The 19,899-nt window shown below is 41.0% G+C and overlaps 2 protein-coding genes across 5 annotated transcripts in view; both read left to right on the plus strand.

The window, feature by feature from the left end:
- Nucleotides 1-679: 679 nt before the first annotated feature.
- LOC143280446 (uncharacterized) lies at nucleotides 680-13,592 on the plus strand. Its single transcript, XM_076585090.1, has 2 exons — nucleotides 680-1,238; nucleotides 8,715-13,592. Exons 1-2 carry the CDS (start codon nucleotides 1,231-1,233, stop codon nucleotides 10,192-10,194), a joined length of 1,488 nt encoding a protein of 495 aa, XP_076441205.1. The 5' UTR covers nucleotides 680-1,230; the 3' UTR covers nucleotides 10,195-13,592.
- A 62-nt stretch (nucleotides 13,593-13,654) lies between these two features.
- The window catches only part of LOC143279722 (uncharacterized), a 63,084-nt gene continuing 56,839 nt past the window's right edge, over nucleotides 13,655-19,899 (plus strand). For 2 of the 4 annotated variants that reach the window (XM_076583836.1, XM_076583837.1), the window contains exon 1: nucleotides 15,941-17,489. In XM_076583836.1, the coding sequence (XP_076439951.1) occupies nucleotides 17,379-17,489 (111 nt within the window). In that variant the 5' untranslated portion in view covers nucleotides 15,941-17,378. Of the gene's footprint in view, nucleotides 15,002-15,647; nucleotides 15,900-15,940; nucleotides 17,490-19,899 lie in introns of those variants that run through there. The other 2 variants (XM_076583842.1, XM_076583840.1) reach the window with 2 other exon arrangements.

Genomic DNA, 19,899 nt, shown 5'->3' on the forward strand with positions numbered 1-19,899 from the left:
TATCATGTGTTCACTGATTTATAAACAGGTACAAATTTTCAACTAGGTACAAAATTCATCATTGAGATCCGCATCTGTCACACCTGTTTCGAGCTGCAGACCTGGGAGGGGAAAAAAAAAACAAAAAAAAAACAAACCCTCCGGCGTTCATTTCTCAGATAATGACAACGAATCGATCAGCGCATGCCCACTGTGTGTATTACTGCCAGCAACGTGACTCGAACTTCACGTGCAGTCAAGTCGACTCCGTGAACTTGAACTCACTTCGGCCTGCTGCGTGTGTCATTCCAGCGGCCAGTACACTCTTGTAACCAGTGGTTCGCCGTGTGTGTGGTGTGATTACCAGACCGCTAAAGATAGTCACACCACCACCGCCACTCCCCTCCCCCTCCCCTCTGCTCTCTTGTTCTGTGTGTGTGTGTGCGTGCGAGTTTGTGTGTGTGTGTGTGTGTGTGTGAGTTAGCGCAGCGGCTTGCGATTGATGGCAGCATTAAAAAACAGAAGCAAAACAGGGTCTCAGCTGACCGCGCGCGCGCAGCAAAAGAGCCCGCGGCGGGCAGCCAACCGAGCAGACTGATTTGTTTGTGTGCGTGCACATGGGCTGCGTAGAACGAGAACGGAAGGGAGGTAATAAGGGAAGGGGGAGTTAAGTAACAAGTCGCTGGCAACTTCTGTGCCCACAAACTTGAGGCAGAGAACAAGCACAGTCACATGACTTTGAGTTGATCAGCTGGCGAGACTCGACTATTCAGCCGCCTGTTTGGGTGGATGGTTCAGTTGTTGCATTGGAGCCGGCGTGTGAGAACTGGTCGTTACTGTTAGAGTAAGAGCCGCACTCTACGTGCTTTTGGTGGTTCATTTTCTCTCTTCAAGTTTTATGATTCCAAACACTTCTGCGTTGTTGGACATTTTGAAAGCCAAGTGGCAAGGAAAACAAAAAACGCTTTTACTAGCAAATTTACTAGTCCTCTTAACACCATTTTAAATAGTGGTTTCTCAACTTGAAGTAGAAAACCACGTCACCCAAGTGAGAGATTAAAAAAAAAATTTTAAAAAAAGGAAAGAAAATTGGGATTTTTCCACATTCCTCCTCTGCACTCCTCTTTGTGACTGGCGTTGTGAAGGGCGTCCACGCCTTGTTGTGAACACTGCCCCGGCGTTCCGAATTGAGCCGGGGAAAAACTGACGGTGGCCCAAGTTCCTTCGTGTTGCCTCAGTCTCGAGGAAAACATGATTCAGTAAGTCTCTCTCTCTCTCTCTCTCTCTCTCTCTCTCTCTCTGTGTGTGTGTGTGTGTGTGTGTGTGATTGTGTGTGTGATTCCCTTGAGTGAGAGAATGCGAATGAATGTGTGTTTGTGGCTTGGAAAATGCACAAATTTATTTATTGCAGTCTGATGATGCTGTTTTTATAGCTTTGTTATAATTCTGATTTTGTTGGTTCTTTTATCAACAGTTATCAGTTTTCATTGATATATTTTGCCAGTAACTTTATTCATACTGTGTACGTGTGTGTGTGTGTGTGTGTGTGTGTGTGCGTGTGTGTGTGTGTAATGTAAGTTGTGTGCGAATCGATATACTTTTTGTATGCGTGTCTGTTTGTGTACTGTGTCAGTGTCATTAATCATTTCGTGTTGTTTGTGTGTGTGTGATTTTGTTCTTGTTATTTTGTTTTTGTTTAAAGCTCCTTAGCTCACTCAGTTGTTGTGGAAAGTGAAGTAAGAACGTTGTTAATCTTTAGACGCTAAGTGAATATATTGAAACTGGTGGCACCATCAATGAATAAGTTGTGAAGGAGACCCCAGGTAAATCGCAATCAGTGTAGACAAAGAAAGTGGTGAAGTCGTACTGAGGTAGTGAGTACTAGCATGTGGAGGCGAGCAACAGGTGACTGTTTGTACATGCTTTTGTAATGACGCCAGAGGACCTGTCACGAAAGTGTAATATATAGCCATACCTTGTAACTGGCAAGTCTGAACTAGACAATGATCAAACAATATTAATATGGGACTGGGATGGTACAGGATCAAACAAAATTTTAAGACTGAAACTGGTGTGAGAATGATAGGGGCAAAAGAGTCAGTGGAAACTATGCACACCATTCATTCAGAATACTCTTGTTTAAATCTGTTATATAGTCACTGGAAAGAACTGTTGACCTAGTACTAACTTGAGTATATATATATATATAATATATATATATATATATACTATAATATAGTATGTATTTAAAAATTAAAAAAAAGAAGAAGAAGAAAAGCCAACAGTGTGACATCAGTGAATAAAAAGAAAGCAAAACCACCGAACTTCAGTTAGTCAGTCTGTCAGTGTCCTTTGTAGTATTTGTTCCATCCATTTTGCAGTCGTGTCAGTATAAAAACCCCTTTTGGGCCCGTCCAGAATCAATCGATAGACAGCTGTCTACTCGGGTGTTATATCTGAGCCAACATACATACATGTAGGCTATGTAACAACCGAGACCCAACAACAATGGCTCTAGGTATCTTTGACAGTTGTCCGATTGTCCCCGCTCAGACACAGGGTCCACCAGGAAAACCGGCGTCAGTCAGCCCGAGTCGCCTCTGTCGAAATTGCGCCCTTTCGTCTCTTGTCCAAATTGAGTGTAGGGTTCATTTGAAGGATTTGCGTCACTGCGTTCAGACAAAGCCACTGAAGACCACGTCAGTCAGCGCTGCCGGTAAGCAGTACAGTGTGACCCAATGACACCGGCTCAGGCATGCCTCAAGTTGAGCCTGGGAAAGTATGAAGATATGACTGAAGTGAAATAAGATGAAAAAAGTGAATAAATTTATACACAAGTAATTAATGATTGAATGAATTAAGAGTAGGAAAAAAAATGGAAGGTATGAATGAATAAATGGCATAAAAATGATAATATGAATAATAATAATGCTAAACTGAATAGATAAATGAATAAAAAGTGTAAACACACACACACACACACACACACACACACACACACACACACACACACACACACACACACACCCCGTCAACACGGGACTGTGACAAATATGCAGTCTCGAGTCGCAGATATGAAAACACAGGCACAACACTACACACACTGGCACACACTACACACACACACACACACATACACACACACACACACACACACACTACACACACACACCACACACACACACACACACACACACACACTACACACTGACAAGACACACAAGATGTTACGAAACAGCCTCCGGCGTTGGCTGGCAAGGGAGACTAGGACCAGGAGTGAATATCTAGACAACTTCCTCTGCCCTTTCTACAGTGGACTTTGTCAGTGTGTTCGACCTACTGTCAGCTCCCTGGGAGACCAGTAGCGAGAGTGATGTAAGCAGGGTGTGTCAGTACACCGCCGTGACATAATCCCTGTTTGCGTGGCCGTTGATAATCTGTCCATCCGTCTTATTTCCTCTGGTGTCAGTGCTTCCCAGTCATTTTATTATACAGACACTTAACTCTTGAAAGTCACTATATTTTGTCATGAAAAATTTCATGTGTCATAACAGTTGAGTGAAACTTGAGTATAATTTGATATCAAAAACACTGGTAAACCGACTGCACGTGTAAGGCGATGGAAGTATGACTGTACTTGTACATTCAGGAGTCGCTTGTGTGTGGTGTATTTTGATCTTCTTAGTTTAGTTGAGATATACTGAACAAATTACGGAAGACAAATGCCGACTACCTATTGTCAACAACCAGTCATGTCTTTCATTAGTCACCTGGTGCAACTGAGACTGATATGCACAACAAGCGAGTAGGAAAAGGTAATATTTAAGTAAAGAACTAAAAAAGAATGATTATAATTGTAATGAAAATTAAAACAACGGCAGAGTTTGTTAGTTTCACAGCGGAAACCTCCACTACAAAATGCCGATTAGTTCTCGTACATGTCAGGAAACACATCTTCTCAGTGCCACATCAGTGACAAGTCCTTAGAGCGCTGTTATTAGACGCGTGTTGTTGTAGGGTTTTCATTACCGCGAAAAGAAAGGAATTCCAAGGCATGGAAGAAGAAATATCTTTGAAGGAGTGGCGTTTCTGAAACCTAGGGCCCTGCGTGCGTTCGCTCACGTCTTTCCCAAGTTATACAACGTCCGACATAGCACGTACCCAGTGTATCATCGGGGATCCAGCCAGACCTCTCGTATCTTGCACCTTACACAACAACCTGAAGATAACCCTGAACTTGAACTTGTTCACGTCAGTGTTGCCCACAGGACTACGTGACTGGCTGATAACGGTGCCATCGACCCATCTGGTCGAGCTGCGTGTGTGGTTGCTTGAACGAGACAGTGTGCTGCGAATATCCGTCTCTCGCTTTGTGTCCAGACATGAACAATATTTCAGAACTGATGCCACATGATGCTTCTGATATTTTTCGATCATAGTATGCAGAAATTTGATCTGTATACGATTCAGTACTTGTTCATTGTTTAACTTGTAGTCTTTCTTCACTTCGCCTCGCTCATAATTGCTTCCCCAAAATCATTGTATCGACCTGGTGTTCAGTCACACATGGCAACCAGCCCGAACTACTTGGTGACACAAACTCACTCAGTTCAAATTCTGACCCAGTATCCCATTTCAGTGTACTTTGTCAGTAATGCGTCTACACGTTTACCAGTACAGCCCCGGGCTACTATACGTTGAAGTATTCTGACTAGAGCAGTGTCTTATTATCTCATTTGCTGGCCGCTGTGACATGATCAACTTGACTCTGACCCAGACCTTTGCCTGACCGTACCTGACACTGATTCAGACTCAGTCAGTGCCGGCTCTTGTCTCACGTCAGCAGGTGAGTCAGTTGCATCAGTGTCAGCCGTGTCATCAGTCCACCCGGCAATCCGATAGCTGCACTTTCTCGCCGGTCTTTCGTCTTCGACCCGTCAGATGCCGGACAAGACCGTTGACACTGACGTGCGTGCGACAGCGGGGGAAAAATTCTGGAGCTCCCACTGACACCCGGTTACTCGGATTCAGTGACAAACGCCGGATACTCGAGAAGCCGGGTGAAGGCATGCCGTCATAACTTGTCGTTTGGCAGTGGACAAGTGCTGAATTACTATCATTATCACCGGCGCTCAGGCACATGGAGCCCGGACTGAAAAAGAGAAAGCTGGAGAGAAAAATAATTTACACGGTAAGAAACGCTGACAGAAACAGAAACAAAGGGAGTTGTTGGGGGGGGGGGGGGGGGGGGGGGGGGGGGGGGCTGGAATATAAGGTCATAAAAAAAGAACAGAAAAAAATAAGTCACACACACTCTACTTCTTGAGACACACACACACACACACACACACACACACACACACACACACACACACTGAGACTGATCCAAAGGCAAAGTTGACACAAACGGAATAAACTTTGTCAACTGAGTTACTGATGCAGTGCCGTGTTTAATTCGGGAAAGCCTGTGGGGGTACACTGACGATGCTGGTCAGTTCACTGTGTTGTCAGTGTCAGCAGCGATGAAAGCTATAATAGATATATACACTGAATTTTACCTGGGCTCGATCACGTCACAGAACAGGTCATGGTCGACTAAACTGAAAAAAACTAACTTGAGATCAGCTGTGTGACGCATGAACGCAATTTATGTGACCGATTGCAATGAGTATTTTTGGGGGGACGAACCGACAAGTTGTGGCCTATCAGTTCACAGTTATAAGTTCACCTCCGAAGCACGCGTTTCTCTCCTGTGTGTGACACTGACAGTGACCTTTGACATTCCAAGGTGCGCAGTTACGAAAGGACAGCAGACAGTGACCTTGCCCTTGACACTGAAAACAACCTGCAATATGTCCGCTTGTGAAAGAAGAAGAAGAAGAAGAAGAAAAAAAAAAAGCCGGGAAAACAAGATGAACTTGTGTAACACGGATCGCGGCATCTGATTGGTTCTTGGACTGATAAAAGCGGTGACTGCAATCGAGAGGTCGATTTTCAGTGCGCACGTACCATCCCGACAATGAAGAAAACTATGCGGGTGGGGAGACGTGGCCAGAATGCACAATGTGACTTTTATCATGGTCAGAGTGATGACCGAAGAATAAAAGCACAGCTTGCACTTTCTTTCCCCTCCACCACCCTTATTCGGCGAGAGAGAATGATAATGTTTTCCCCCAAACCGAGCTGTACGCCTCATTCATTTGTTGTGCTGCTGCCATTTACATTTATTTGCTTATTTATCATCATTGTTGTCTTATTATTTATTTATTATTATTATTACTACTTCCTTTTTCTATATTATAATTATTATTTATTTATTTATTTATGTAAGCTTATCTATTATTCACCTTTTTTTTTCTTTTTCTTTTTCTCAAGGCCTGACTAAGCGCGTTGGGTTACGCTGCTGGTCAGGCATCTGCTTGGCAGATGTGGTATAGCGTATATGGTTTTGTCCGAACGCAGTGACGCCTCCTTGAGCTACTGAAACTGAAACTGAAACATCGGTGAACTGTGCGGCATGAGGGTCTACTGTCGAGCTCGGTGGTCTCGAGTCTCGTGTTATTGCTACGGAGTCTTTCGTTGTGTTGCTGCCACAGTCAGTCAAAAAAGATTTCAGTGAAAGATGACCGATGAGAAATAATTAAGTCAAACATTTTTTCCCCTTCTATCGGATCACCAGCGTGCATGGGTTTCAAATAAACTGAAAATATTATTCAGAAGAAAAAAAAAGATAATATAAAGCCCAGCAACGCCGAACTGATGACCGTGGCCTCGTTTACGGTTATCTCGACTGAATAATAATCAACTCGAGCGAACACGCACATGCACAAACATGACACACAGGCTCGCGCGCGCGCGCACACACACACACACACACACACACACACACACACACACACACACACGCACGCACGCACTGATGATCACACTCGTGCATACTTGCAACGTCCGTGCGTCGTTGATAACGGGAGGCGCGACTGACTAAAATGCAGCGTTTATCTCCCTTTGTACTGCCAAACTGGCGGCCGCATTGATGTCTTCTGAACAAGCTATCCACACGCATTCTCCTAGATATTGATTTCCATGTTGATTTCAAATCAATGCTTAGAACAGCACGTCATCGCAATTTACGAATTTATTTTAATTCAAAGTTGAAAAAAACAGACAAAAAAACCTAAACCAAAACGCTTTTCAGTTCAGTTGTTGAATTCATTCTATTTTGTAAGTCATTTTATGACTTTATAAGAAATGCCAGTCTTGTTGCTTGTTTAATTGTACTGATTAAAGGTATGTGTCTAAAGTGAATTTAAAAACAAGATGACGAAGCGATGTACAATGTCTCAAGTAGTGCATCTTCTATGTGTGCAAAAATGATCAAAAAAATTATTTCTCTGAAGAATTTATGTACAATTCGAAATGTGTGCAAAAAAGCACAAAAATTTTGTTGTAACTGTGTTAGCAATCTCAAAAGTCCATTTTACAATAAGTAAGAATTCATCTAGGTGGTTATGATTTAATTTTAAGAATATAATGATAGATCTGTGTATTTAATGCATATACCGGAGCAAAAATATATACATTAAATTATTATGTGTATGAATATAATGATGACTCTTTTCTCTGATACTATGAAATGATTCATTCTGATATAAAATATAACTGTTCCAGGAAATTTGTGCTGAATTTGATAGATAACAGCTTTTTTCTGTCTCTAATTTTAATGCTATATCAATCCACATTCACCTCGGGCATGTGCACACAAGCACACGCACACACACACACGTGTGTGTGTGTGTGTGTGTGTGTGTGTGTGTGTGTTTCTCTCTGTCAGTCTATGGTTCAGAATTCATTTTTGTGAAACACTTAGATGAAATGAAGACCTCATTTTGCAGATATCACTGAAATATTTCTGTGTCACTTTGTTTCTTACAAGTTGAGAACAAAGAACATGTGATATAAATCTTGTATAAAGATAAGTGGAAACAAAAATAAAAAATTAAGCTCTTGAAACAAAAATGTTTAGATTGTTGATATGTTTTCTTGTGTGTGTATACATGTGTGTGTGTGTGTGTGTGTGTGTGTGTGTGTGTGTGTGTGTGTGTGTGTGTGAATTTATGATTTTAACTTTAAAAAGAAAAAGAAAAGAGGAATGGATATCACCGTATTTGTCCTGATTGGAATGGTTTTCAAGTTGTGTTTTGTAATTTACTAAGTTAAAAGTGTTTGTTTTTTTCTTCTTCTTTTTTCTTCAGCATTAATGGAGTGAAGCTCCCATGTTACTTGTTTTGTGACTGGTTGTAGTATTTGTGCTTTCAGACCATTTTATTTTCCCATTGAGGTAGGCAACAAAGCAGATAAGGATTATAGGATCTTTGACATGCATATTTTAATCCCCTGCATGCTTTATTTGCATGATGGCAGTTAAAGAACTGACAGGTCTACAGGTACAAGTATACAAGAGACATAAAGACACTGCTTGGGAGATTGTACAAATCTTCGCATTAAACCCTGTAAATAAAAGTATTTATATAAGTCAGACATTGAAATGACTCAACTATGTATGGCCAGCCATGAGTTAAATTAAAACTGTTTCTGCCAGTTTGGAAAGGAGATTAATGGAACTGGTAAATCTGTTTAAAGAACACATTAAAGTTAATTTAAACTGTAATGAAAGGATACAGAAATGTTCAGTTTGATTATTATCATTGTTATATGAATTTGCTCTTGCATTTCAGGATGATGTCATACAAGCCTTCAAGTCCAAAACAGAAGTCTCAAGCTTTCAGCCAGATCTCCACCACAAGTCTTACTATGAAAAATTCAGACGGTGATGGAGGACATGCAGAATCGTGTCAGTGGATGTTGAATTGCGTCCAGAGTCCTGCAGACTGCAGACCCAGTGCTTGGACAGTGAACGTGGAGCCTGGAGACATGGAGCATCAGGGACGAGTAATTGATCTGACACCCAAGACGAGCGCTTCACCACCTCATGCCTCGCAGCATAAAAGAAATAGGTGTGATAGTCAAGAGTGGGCGAGGAGCCATCCTTATAACGTGACTATTGACAGCAAGAAAGATAAACAGGTTCCAAGAATAGATGGTAACATTCCCAGCCATCTCCAGCCTGTTGACTGCAATGATTCAGACACTTGTTCTCAGGATAGTGCCTCAAAGGCATCAGACAACTCTACAGAGTTTGTGACTGGGACGTTTCGTTTCTCTGTGCCTAAAAATGGCTTAGTGACTGTAACGCAGCCTCGTGCTAAACGGGAGTTTGTACCAGATTCTAAAAAAGATGACATTTACTGGACAAAGCGACGCAAAAATAATGTTTCAGCAAGGCTTTCACGGATGAAACGTAAGACTATGGAACAGTTCATGGAGCAAAAGCTGATAAAACTTGAAGAAGAAAATAATGAGTTGAGACATGAATTGGAAGCCTTGAAGAAAATGTTTGGGGATAAATTGACCAAAGACTTACCGTCTGCCCTGTCCAGATCTCCAGTTTCTTCCCCATCATCCGGACTGGGAACGTCCACCTCTAGCTTGTCCAGTGGGGGTTCAGCCGATCATTCCAGCAGTTCGTCTCCAGTTCTCAACACAGATGAGGACAAAACACAGAGACCTCCTAAGGAGAAACTCAACCACAGAGAGGAAGAAGAGGCAAAGAAAAGAGTGGAGCATCATGTGCATTTCTACAGGAAGTCTGTTGTGCCGTCAGTACCTCCTCCTCCTCCCCCGCCTGCTCACTGTAACAATTCACGTCACACCCTTCCCAGCTACAGAGACGATGGCTTTTTCATTCGCACTGCTCACAGCTCGTACAGTGAAGCCCCCCCCTCCTACGGCATGTCGAACAGCTTTGTAAATCCCACGCCTGTGAACTTTGCTGCTGGCGTTGGCTGGAACTGGCACAGTCCAGTGAAAGATGAGAGGTCCACTCCACAAAGTGCTTCACATGCTGGTGCCAGCTTCCCTTGCCACTCGCTGGGGGAGAGCTTCCCCCAGACTTCCAACTTCGGCAGTTCTGAAGGCAGTCCTGACCCACCTAGCAGCCCCACAATGAATACAAGCAGTGAAAATGACAGCAGCAGCAACAGTGACCACAGCAAGTTTTCCATCAATGGTCAGGATGAAGACACTTCGTTGCCAAAGATGTGTGGTGTCCCTTTAAAGTACCGTTTTAAGCTTCAGCGAGACTACTCTCATCAGTAAGCTGTGTCAGACAGATCAAGTTACTCAGATTCACATTATTTTGGAACAGTTTGAACTGCACATGGTTACTTTTTTCGACTGAACTGTATCTGATGTCAGTGTCAGACTTAACCAGACTGTGATGAGATGTTTCAAGCAGTCCAAAAATTTGACACTGGAGAGAGAACAATCACTGGAGATGGAAAGTTTTTCTCTCATAGTGATTGTGTGTGTGTGTGTGTATGTGCGCGCGCGCGTGCTGGTAGAGGTTGTAGACTGTATGATGAGTCTGACTCGTCGTTTGTTGTTGTTTCCTTGTGCAGGCATTTGGAAGGTCCCCAGATCCCAGACCTAATGCCCGGAAATAGCCCTTAGGGGTCAGCAAGGCTATAGACAAGAAGTTGAATTTCAGGTTGAATTGCTTCATTGTCATGTGGAATTATCTTCTGATGATATATATATATATATATGTGTGTGTGTGTGTGTGTGTATGTATGTATGTATAATGTGTGTGTGTGTATTTTAAGTGATGAATACAGAATTCCTGTTTGCCTTCTTCAGTTGAGGGAAGTTCAGAAATTGGGTGTCTGATGACAGTATTAGCCTTTTGAAATCTTTGTTTACTAATAAAATTATACCACATTTTGCATGATTGTAGCAGACCTTTTTTTTTTCCAGAAATGTTCCATTATTGTCAGAATTGTTTTCTATTATTTTGGACCAGGACCCACCATACTGGAGTAACAGTGTCCAAGGATTTGTCTGGAATATGTTCTAATCTCCATTCATCTCAGGAGGAAAAGAATCCTCAGGGTGATATGTGTGTGTGTGGAAAAAAATCACAAGTGTAAGCATGCTCATATATAATTATTGTTTGTTGATGCCCCATATTTGGCTTTTTTTTTTGGTTTGTTTGTTTGGTTTTGGTCTTATTGGACAGTACTTAACTAAATGTTCATTCCAAAGCTGCAGCAAGCTATTTTTTGTATCCAGGGCAAAATTAGTGTTGAAACCTGATGGAAAAGGGCGCACAGTTTCAAGCCAGTGCTGCTTAACACATCCCATGCATACTTTTACATGTGTGTGTGTGTGTGTGGTGTGTGTGCAAGATGATGGGGAGTGATAAGCTGTATTTACTTAGGAGGTGTGTACCTTTGCATTTCCCTTCAAGTTTTTTTGGGGGGGTTATTTTTTCTCCTGACAGAAAGCAAGTTTTTGTTAGTTGTTTGACTGGTGTATGTGGTGGAGACATCATGTACAAGTGACAATCCATGGAGATAATATTGCACCTAGAGCTTTGATGCTTTCAAAATTGGTCCTAAAAAGAAAAGAAAAAGAAAAAAAAAAGAATTTTCTGTCCTAAACCCACTTACAATTTGGAAAAAACCAACTTCCCCTGAGTCTAGCAAAGTTCCCTCTGCCCAATCCCAGCCCTAATTCCACTACACACCTTCACATGTCTCCTCCCTGCATTGTCCTCCCTTTCCCTGTCTCCTCTGCCAACATTTGTACCCACCCACTGTCCAGCCACAACACATTGTCAAATGAAAGATATATATATATGTATATATATAAAAGAAAAGAAAAGAAAAACAACAATCAGGTTATTTCTTAGCTTTTAGTAATTTTTAAGTACACAGCATGCCATGAAAACAGACCCATAATAATGTTTCTCTGCTTGTGAGGGTGATTTTGTCTGTACAGAAAGCAGGGGTAAATGGTTCTGTAAGTGAACGGAACTTGTGAAGTGGCCTGAGCTTGTCGAAAGGACAGCATGTTGATCAAAGCACAGCATACAGGCATAACACTGCATACATATGAAGTGCTTATAATTGTGTAACTTGCAATGCTTTTAAACGCAGGTAGTGTATAATGTTTTGTTTTGTTTTTTTATAATGTAATTCTTTTGTGATAGAGTGTGAATCAAACTATGTGTCTGCAGACTTGAGACGGGTGAGAGCACACAGACACACACATGATGTACATGTATACATGTGTCAACAAATTTATAACAAAGAAATTTACAGTTGTCTATTAGTGAATTTCTTTTTACTGTCAAATAGAAAAGTGGACTGCAATGCTTAATTACTCGTGAATTGCAATATTGAAATCATGACCAAAAGTGTTTTTCTTGAATAACAGAAAGAAAGAAAAGCTGTGTAAACTTAGTTCTTGGGGGAAACCCTACATTTTTTTTTTTTTTTTTTTTCAGAAGGATGAAAGGCAAATCATGATGCTTAAAACCAAGCTGACCACTAGGGGGATGTTGTACATATGAATATAAAGCTACAGAAACTGGACCTGGGAGATGGGGGGAGAGCTAAATTCTTTAATCACCCTGCACCCCCACCCCCATTATTTTGTGCTGTGGAAGCTTTCAGAACTCTCCTTGTGAGGAGGAAAACCAAAATTTCTTGCAGATTAAGCAATGTTTTGAATGATGATTTTTGCACACCAAATCTTTTTTGTTAGAAATGTGGGATATGGGAACAGTCTGCTTGGTGCCATTGAACTGGTCTTTTTTTTTTTTCATTTCCATTTTTTGAAAATTTTAAATTGTGATGATTACTTAATTTCAGGGATATAAAGACAATATGAATATTGTCAGATATAATGCTTAAAGATTCAAGTTCTTAAACATTTTTTTAAAACTATAAAAGAAAAACAAAGAACTGAAAAATGAACTAGCTGGATCAGTGTCGCTTGTGTTGAGTGTCATTCAGTGATGCAGTGAAGGTCACAAAGCATAATACTGTGTGGGTATATTTGCACTTATTTCTGAAGACATGTGGATCTGGATAAATACATTGCTGAAGCCAAGGATTGACTATAATTGCAGTGGGAATCTTTTTCTTTTCTTTTTTTTTATTTAAAAAAAAAAAGAAGTTTTTTAAAACTGGTCTCAACATAGTTCATGGGCAAAGAGCATCAGAGTTTTACTGAAAATCATTGATTGAAGACTTTGGTTAAAAAAATCACATGGTCAGGGAAGGCATGTTTGTAAGATTTGTATTGTAAATTCACCTGTTACTCTAGTTTAAAACTGACTGACTGAAATGAAGTGGAACATGTGGATGCAACTTCTTGGGCTCTCCCAGTGTTGTGACAGAAGTGTTTCGAGGGACCCCACTTTTCATCAAGGTCCAGATCTCAGTTGCTGAGATGCCGAAGAAGACCGAGAACCTTGCTGGCCAGTGCCTTGTTTGCTGTGGGTCACTGTAGCGTAAGTGTGTGAGTGGTGGTGTACATTTGGCATTTCTGCGCAGTCCTCCTGTTGAAGCTGTGCCAGTTTTGTCTGGACTTTGCTGCAACAGGTGTCTGGGCAGATGTCACAGGACCAGATGCTCCCTGGACCAGTGGATGTATACATTTAATCTGAATATTTGTTGAACATAATGAATTATTGATTTTGGTGTCATATACTGTACCATGTCAAACTGACATGGTAAGTATATTTAACACCAAACATGGAGTATAATACAAACTCCTCCTTTTGATTTCGTGAGGAACCAGAGGAGAAACAATTATAATATGACATGATCATTTTAGCTGACAAGAGACTTGGCGTATGAAGATATTTTAGCTTTTTGTTACATTTTTCTCGGTATGTTGTGTGACAGTTGGTAAGAGTAGACTGTTGCAGTTTGTTTTTTTTGTGTTTTTGTTGTTGTTGTTGTTGTTGGCTTGTAGTTTTCAGTTTAACCCAATTTTTCATACAGTTGGCAGAAGGAACTGTCACTTGGTATTTTTTTTGACAACGTACATGCATATGGTGTACGCTATGGCATGGAAATTGAAATTTGAAGGTCGTGGTGCACATGTTCCTGCACATGTTTTGAGTGGAATGGCTGTGAATGGCTAGGTAATCAGGAAAAAGATGTGTGTACTTTCATGGTGTTTTGATTTATTTTGCTCACTTTCTTGCTTCTTGAATTAAAAGGGCTGGGTAAAAAAGCATGTTACTTGCTTATCTGTTAGCTTGTCATATATCCTGCTTTTCATTGTATTGATCTAATGATCATTTCAGGCTCATGTAATGTGCAATAATCTGATGACCATCAGTCAGTTATGTATGATATATATGTATGTCCCCTACTGATAAGCATTATGAAGTCATTGACCTCTGATCAACAGTGTTAACCTTTTTTCCATGTTCCTTTTTGCTTACTAATACTTGTCCAGCTCCCTCGTTCCCTCGTCCCCCTCACGCCTCTCTCGCAGTCTCTGTAGTCTTGTGTTTCAGTTCTTTTCCACCTCGCCTGTGTTTTGAGCAGTTTGGTTAGGGGTAGCCAAATATAGAGTCTCGTTACTCCTATGATACACTGCTGTGCCTTTGTGCATGACATTTGACTGGTGAAGATTGCTGGAAAGATATTTGAATTCTTACAGATTTATATGGACAATTTTTGAAGTGTTCATCTCACTGCCTTCTCACAGAACAGAGTGAAGAACTGGATCATTGTTCTGCAGTTCAGGTCACACACAGTTTTTATATTATTCAGGTCACAAACAGGTACACACATTTATATATTGATGTGTCTGTTGGCATGGCCTTTCCATAATTATGGTGATGTACTTTTTCCTCTGCATGCGGGTATTTTTTTTGTGTAGACATTGTGATGAAAATGACTGATTCCAGTACTGTTAAATTGATACTGAATGATTGTGTTTTATTAGCTGATATTCAATTCTCCTTCATCACAATTCCATCGGAGGTTTGTCAGTAATAGGTACATGCATTTTGTTATTAATCTTTGCTATGTTGTGTATTGTATCATTGCTTACAGCTGATCTGTCCTGAATTGTTACAAGATATTCAGCTTAAAGTGTAAGTTTATGCTTATGTGTAGTATGTCTTTTACTGTGATACTAAGAGGAGAAGATCAAGAAAAGTAGCATTCAGGAATGTGAAAGTAACCGTACATTTTCACATTGGTTACATAGCACATTTTCACGGTGGTTTCATATGTATGCTACAGAATGGAAACAGAAGTAGCAGTCTGAATGTAAGAGTTACTTCGCCGATGAAGACCAGAGAAACTCCTGTTCCATATCATATTGGATTTTCAACACTCCTGCATTCATTGTAATGATTGATGTGACTGAGTGTCATCATCCTCACTGTCAAGCTTGAGCTTCTTTGAGAACATTGATGGTAGTTGTGATATTGGTAGTGATGGTGATTTTGACGATGATGATGTTGATGGTGATGACGATGCCACTGCCTTTGATTTAGCTGAAAGAGATTTGCATGCTGAAAATTATTCATTTCTGTGTCCTTACATTTTTGGAATGGGTTTTGTGTCAATGTGTGAGAATTTTGTGTGCGTGTGTGTGTGTGTGTTTTGTTGGCTTTTTATGTATACAAACTGTATGAAAATAATTGTATGTTTATGTAACAGTCCCTGGTAGGGAACACTGAGGATTATTCACTTTTTTTTTTTTTTTTTTTTTTTTTTTGCCCCATCATCCAGTGGCATCACTCCCACACCACTGATTCCGAGGCTGCCATACACACCCAAACCTGGCTTCGTCTGTCTCAGTCCCAGTGTTAGCATTCCACAGTGAACCATTGATGTGAAGACGTAAGGAGGCTTCACTGGATGACCTCTTGCACTGCTGCTGAGTCATTCCGCTGGAGTTCAGTGGTGCCTGTTCTGATTAAAGGTACTCAGGACACCACCTACTATGCCCCCTACCGACGACAGTGATAGCTCAGTCATGAAGTGAGTGAGCGTCCGCGCCCCCCCCCCCCTCAACCCCCCTCCCCCCTCACCCCCCAAGTGTGAAGACAGCTACCATGTCCCCCAACGAGAATCACTCTTGTATCAATCTAAAAGATTTTCATTTTCTTGTGTTTTTGTGGAGTTGTATTTACACATTTATTTTCCTTTGTTTAAGTATCCATATCATTGAATCATTCATCATTGTTTTGGAAAGTAATTTCATATTTTGTATCACTGGCGGAATAAGGATACTGCTCCAATGTTGTTGTTTTTTTATTGTGTAGTTTGCATGCTCATTGTTTGACTTTTTTTTGGGGGGGTAACACTTTGATTTGAATCTTTCAGTTGACTAGGAAGTAGATTGTTCTATATTTCTCATTACTCATTCGTTTTGACTCTCTCAGCTTTTTTCTTCCTCACTTCCTTTTGTAATTGTATGTTCATGATCATTTGTATTGGATTATTGTTCAGTTGTATTGGACTTAATAATGTGAGTCTCAGTGCATGGAAGAGTTACAGAGCAGCTCAGACCTGTTTGACTCTCTCTCTCTCTCTCTCTCTCTCTCTCTCTCTCTTATGTGCATTTCTTTATATATGTGCACTTACATGCACAATGCTTATGCATGACATGCATACACACACACACACACACACACACACACACACACACACACACACACCACCTTGTCACGCGCACTGACACACACAAACCTGCCAAAGTATGCATATCACAGAAAAACACATTAATGCTTGCATGTACTCATTCTCTCTTAATTTCTGACAAGCACATATCACATCTTTGACTTTGCCACATCTCACTTGTGTGATGATCAACAGCAATTTTCTGTTTGAGTTAAAGCCGAGAATAAAGTATTTTGAATTGAATTTGAATTGAATTGAAATCATACTTCCTTGTGTAAGGATATTTCATCTTAATATCTTGAGTTGAACATCAGTTTTTTGGTAATGATTGTTTTACTGTTTGGTACGCAGTGCCCAACTGTCATTATAGGCATGTGTTATAGTTTGATGCATCACTGGTGTGTGTATGTGCATGTACATTGTGTGGTGTGTGTGGGTATGTGTTTGTGTGTGCTTGTTATACGTACATGTGTGAAGTTGTGCTTTGATCACAGCAGACAGAAAGTATGTCATACTGCAGAGTATGTCATCAGAGATTATTATTCTATTGGTACACTTTAAAGTTTAAAGGAACCGTTTCTAATCTACCTCAGTAGAATTTGTTGACATAAAACCCCATGCACTCATGTCATAATTCTGTTGTGGAGCAGTCTTTATCACATTATACACAAACATTTCCAGTGCCCAAGTGCTGATGTGGTACAGATCTCCAAGTTGGGTTGTTGTTGTTTTTTTTTTTTGTTTTTTTCTTTTTGTTTTTCCTGTGGGGAACGACACTGAGCTGGAAGGCTTTCATTTCCTGCTATGAACAAACATGTTTGAGTGTGGGTGCCAGTCATGTGCATATTTGAAAATTTTAACGCCCAAAGTGTTGCTTTTTATCAGATAATTTTTCAGCTCTGTGGCTACTGTTCTGAAACACGGTCACGTAAAATAACCACAGATCAGGTATATATATATATATATTGTTGTGTCTTTCTTCATTACTGCTTGGATTGCCAAAGAGATTAACTATTTATATGTATGTATGTTCATGTGTTGAATGAATATGTCATGCTTTTTTCTGAACTACCAGAATATGTGAAATATTTATGTTTCTTGTCTTGGTTTCTTAATGGCGATGGGTCATACTGGGAGCATAAGAAGTATTGCTCAAACTTGCGCATGCGATTATGAACATATTACCAGCAGACATTGTTCGCTGAATGACTGTATGTAGGGGTAGCTGTCTTCCCCCCCCCCCCCCCCAACCCCCTCCCTGTATCCTACAATTTCTGATTTCATAGACTGCAAATAGTATCTCAGCCTTAAGGTTAAAGAGAATATAAGTGGATGTATTACTAGTGTTTAGTTTTGAAACAGCAGTTATTTTGTAGGTTAAGTCTACAGCTGCCTGCTGGGATGGTATGGCTGTGTAGACCACATTTTTGGATAAAAACAGAAAAAAAAAGGATCTACAGTTTTGCATTCTCTCAAAGCTTGCAGCCGAAGGAGAGATTGATTGTGTTCAAATTTTTTTAACCAGTTCTGTTTTTCCTGTCAGTTATGTTTGTTTTGTTGTAGGCCTTGGGTAGGACCCGTTTTGATAGTAGTGGTAGTGATGGCTGTATGTGGTGGCTGCAGTGGTATTGGTATTATTTAGATACTTAAAATTCTTGTGTGATGGTGGGATGTGGTCTTTGAGTCTTTTTGTACACAATATATTTGGTGGACAAGTTGACCGGCCCACAGCACTGTCACTAAAGGCTTTATTGGAATGCATGGGAGAAGTTTGAAATGTACTTACTTCATTATGGTCCCATGAAGTGGCAACATAAGTGTGCGTCACCTTCAACCAAACCAGTCACAGACGATTTTTTTTGTTTTTTGTATGAATCCTGCTCCGTCATGGGAGCTGCATTGTGAAAGTTTTGGGTCAGCAAGTTAAACAAAAGCATGCCTGTGATCAGTAGTTTATTAAGGAAACGGAAAGAGCTTGTGATTAGTTTTTGTTGAGAAAGAATTTGTTGTATCAGGAAATCTGCTTCGGAAAAGGAAAAAGAAACGGGTGTTACAGATAAGTAACAGACTGGTCATTGTTGATGTGTTTTGTCTGAGTCCGAGTTGATCAGTTTTATGATTGAAATATGACATGAACATGACAACTGAAAGTAATTAAAAAAGTAAAATATTTGTGTGTGTGTGTGTGTGTGAAACTGGAGATATGCACTCTCATGTGTATCTGTTTAGCTGCCTATCTGCTCTCTCTCTCTCTCTCTCTCTCTCTCTATATTTTTTTTTTTTTTTTTTTTTTTTTTTTTTACCGCCGATAGTATCTTGTACTCACAAACGCACACAACATGCATGCACACACACACACACACACACACACACACACACACACACACATACATCCATCCACCCACCCACCCACCCACCCATCCATCCGGATACACATGTATACACGCGCGCACGCTCGCGCGTGTTTGAGAGCTGGAATAAGGTTTGTGATGTAAGGGGAGAAAAATCGTCAGTTCGGTACTAATTTTATACTGATCCGAGTGCTCTCCCTTGAAGTGGCTATGACACATGGTCCAAGACTTCTTTCTTGTCTAATTAGGAATTTGTTATTGTTGTTCGATATTTCACTACAATGCGTATGTTGAAATATCTTTTGCTTTTTGTGATTTCAAAGTTTTATTACACCTATTTCTCTCACTCCATCTCCTTAGTCTGTCTCCAACCCTCGACCTATTCTCTCCGGCCCGGCTGTCTGTCTGTCCGGCTGTCTCTCTCCGTCTCTCTCTCTGTCTCTCTCTCTCGTTCACTCTTTGTCAGTCAGGAGTCTCCCCCCCCCCCCCCCCCCCGCCCCTCTCTCTCTCCACCCACTCTCTCCCACTCTTTAACTGTTGCGTCCGGCCAGCGCGCACACTCTCAGTTGCACTAATCAATAATCGTCGAAGCCGCAGTCAGTCAGTAAAGGATTTGTCATTGACATTGTCCCTCTCCATCTTACTTGCAGTTTTTCAAGGCAGTTAATATCTTTTATTTCATTTTGCACACACACACACAACACACACACACACACACACACACACACACACACACACACACAATGATACACACCGGTACACACACACACACAGACACACACACACACACACACACTCAACGAACACACACACACACACACACGCGTGCGCGCTGGCGCGCGCACACACACCGCACACTGGCACACCGTGACACACCTGCACGCGCGCGCACACACGCACGCACACACACACACACACACACACACACACTACACACACACTCTCTCTCTCTCTCTCTTTCTCTCTCTCTGGGTCTCTCTCTCTCACACACACACACAGACACACAC

This window comes from Babylonia areolata, chromosome 3 (genome assembly GCF_041734735.1).
Source record: "Babylonia areolata isolate BAREFJ2019XMU chromosome 3, ASM4173473v1, whole genome shotgun sequence".
NCBI lineage: Eukaryota > Metazoa > Mollusca > Gastropoda > Neogastropoda > Buccinidae > Babylonia > Babylonia areolata.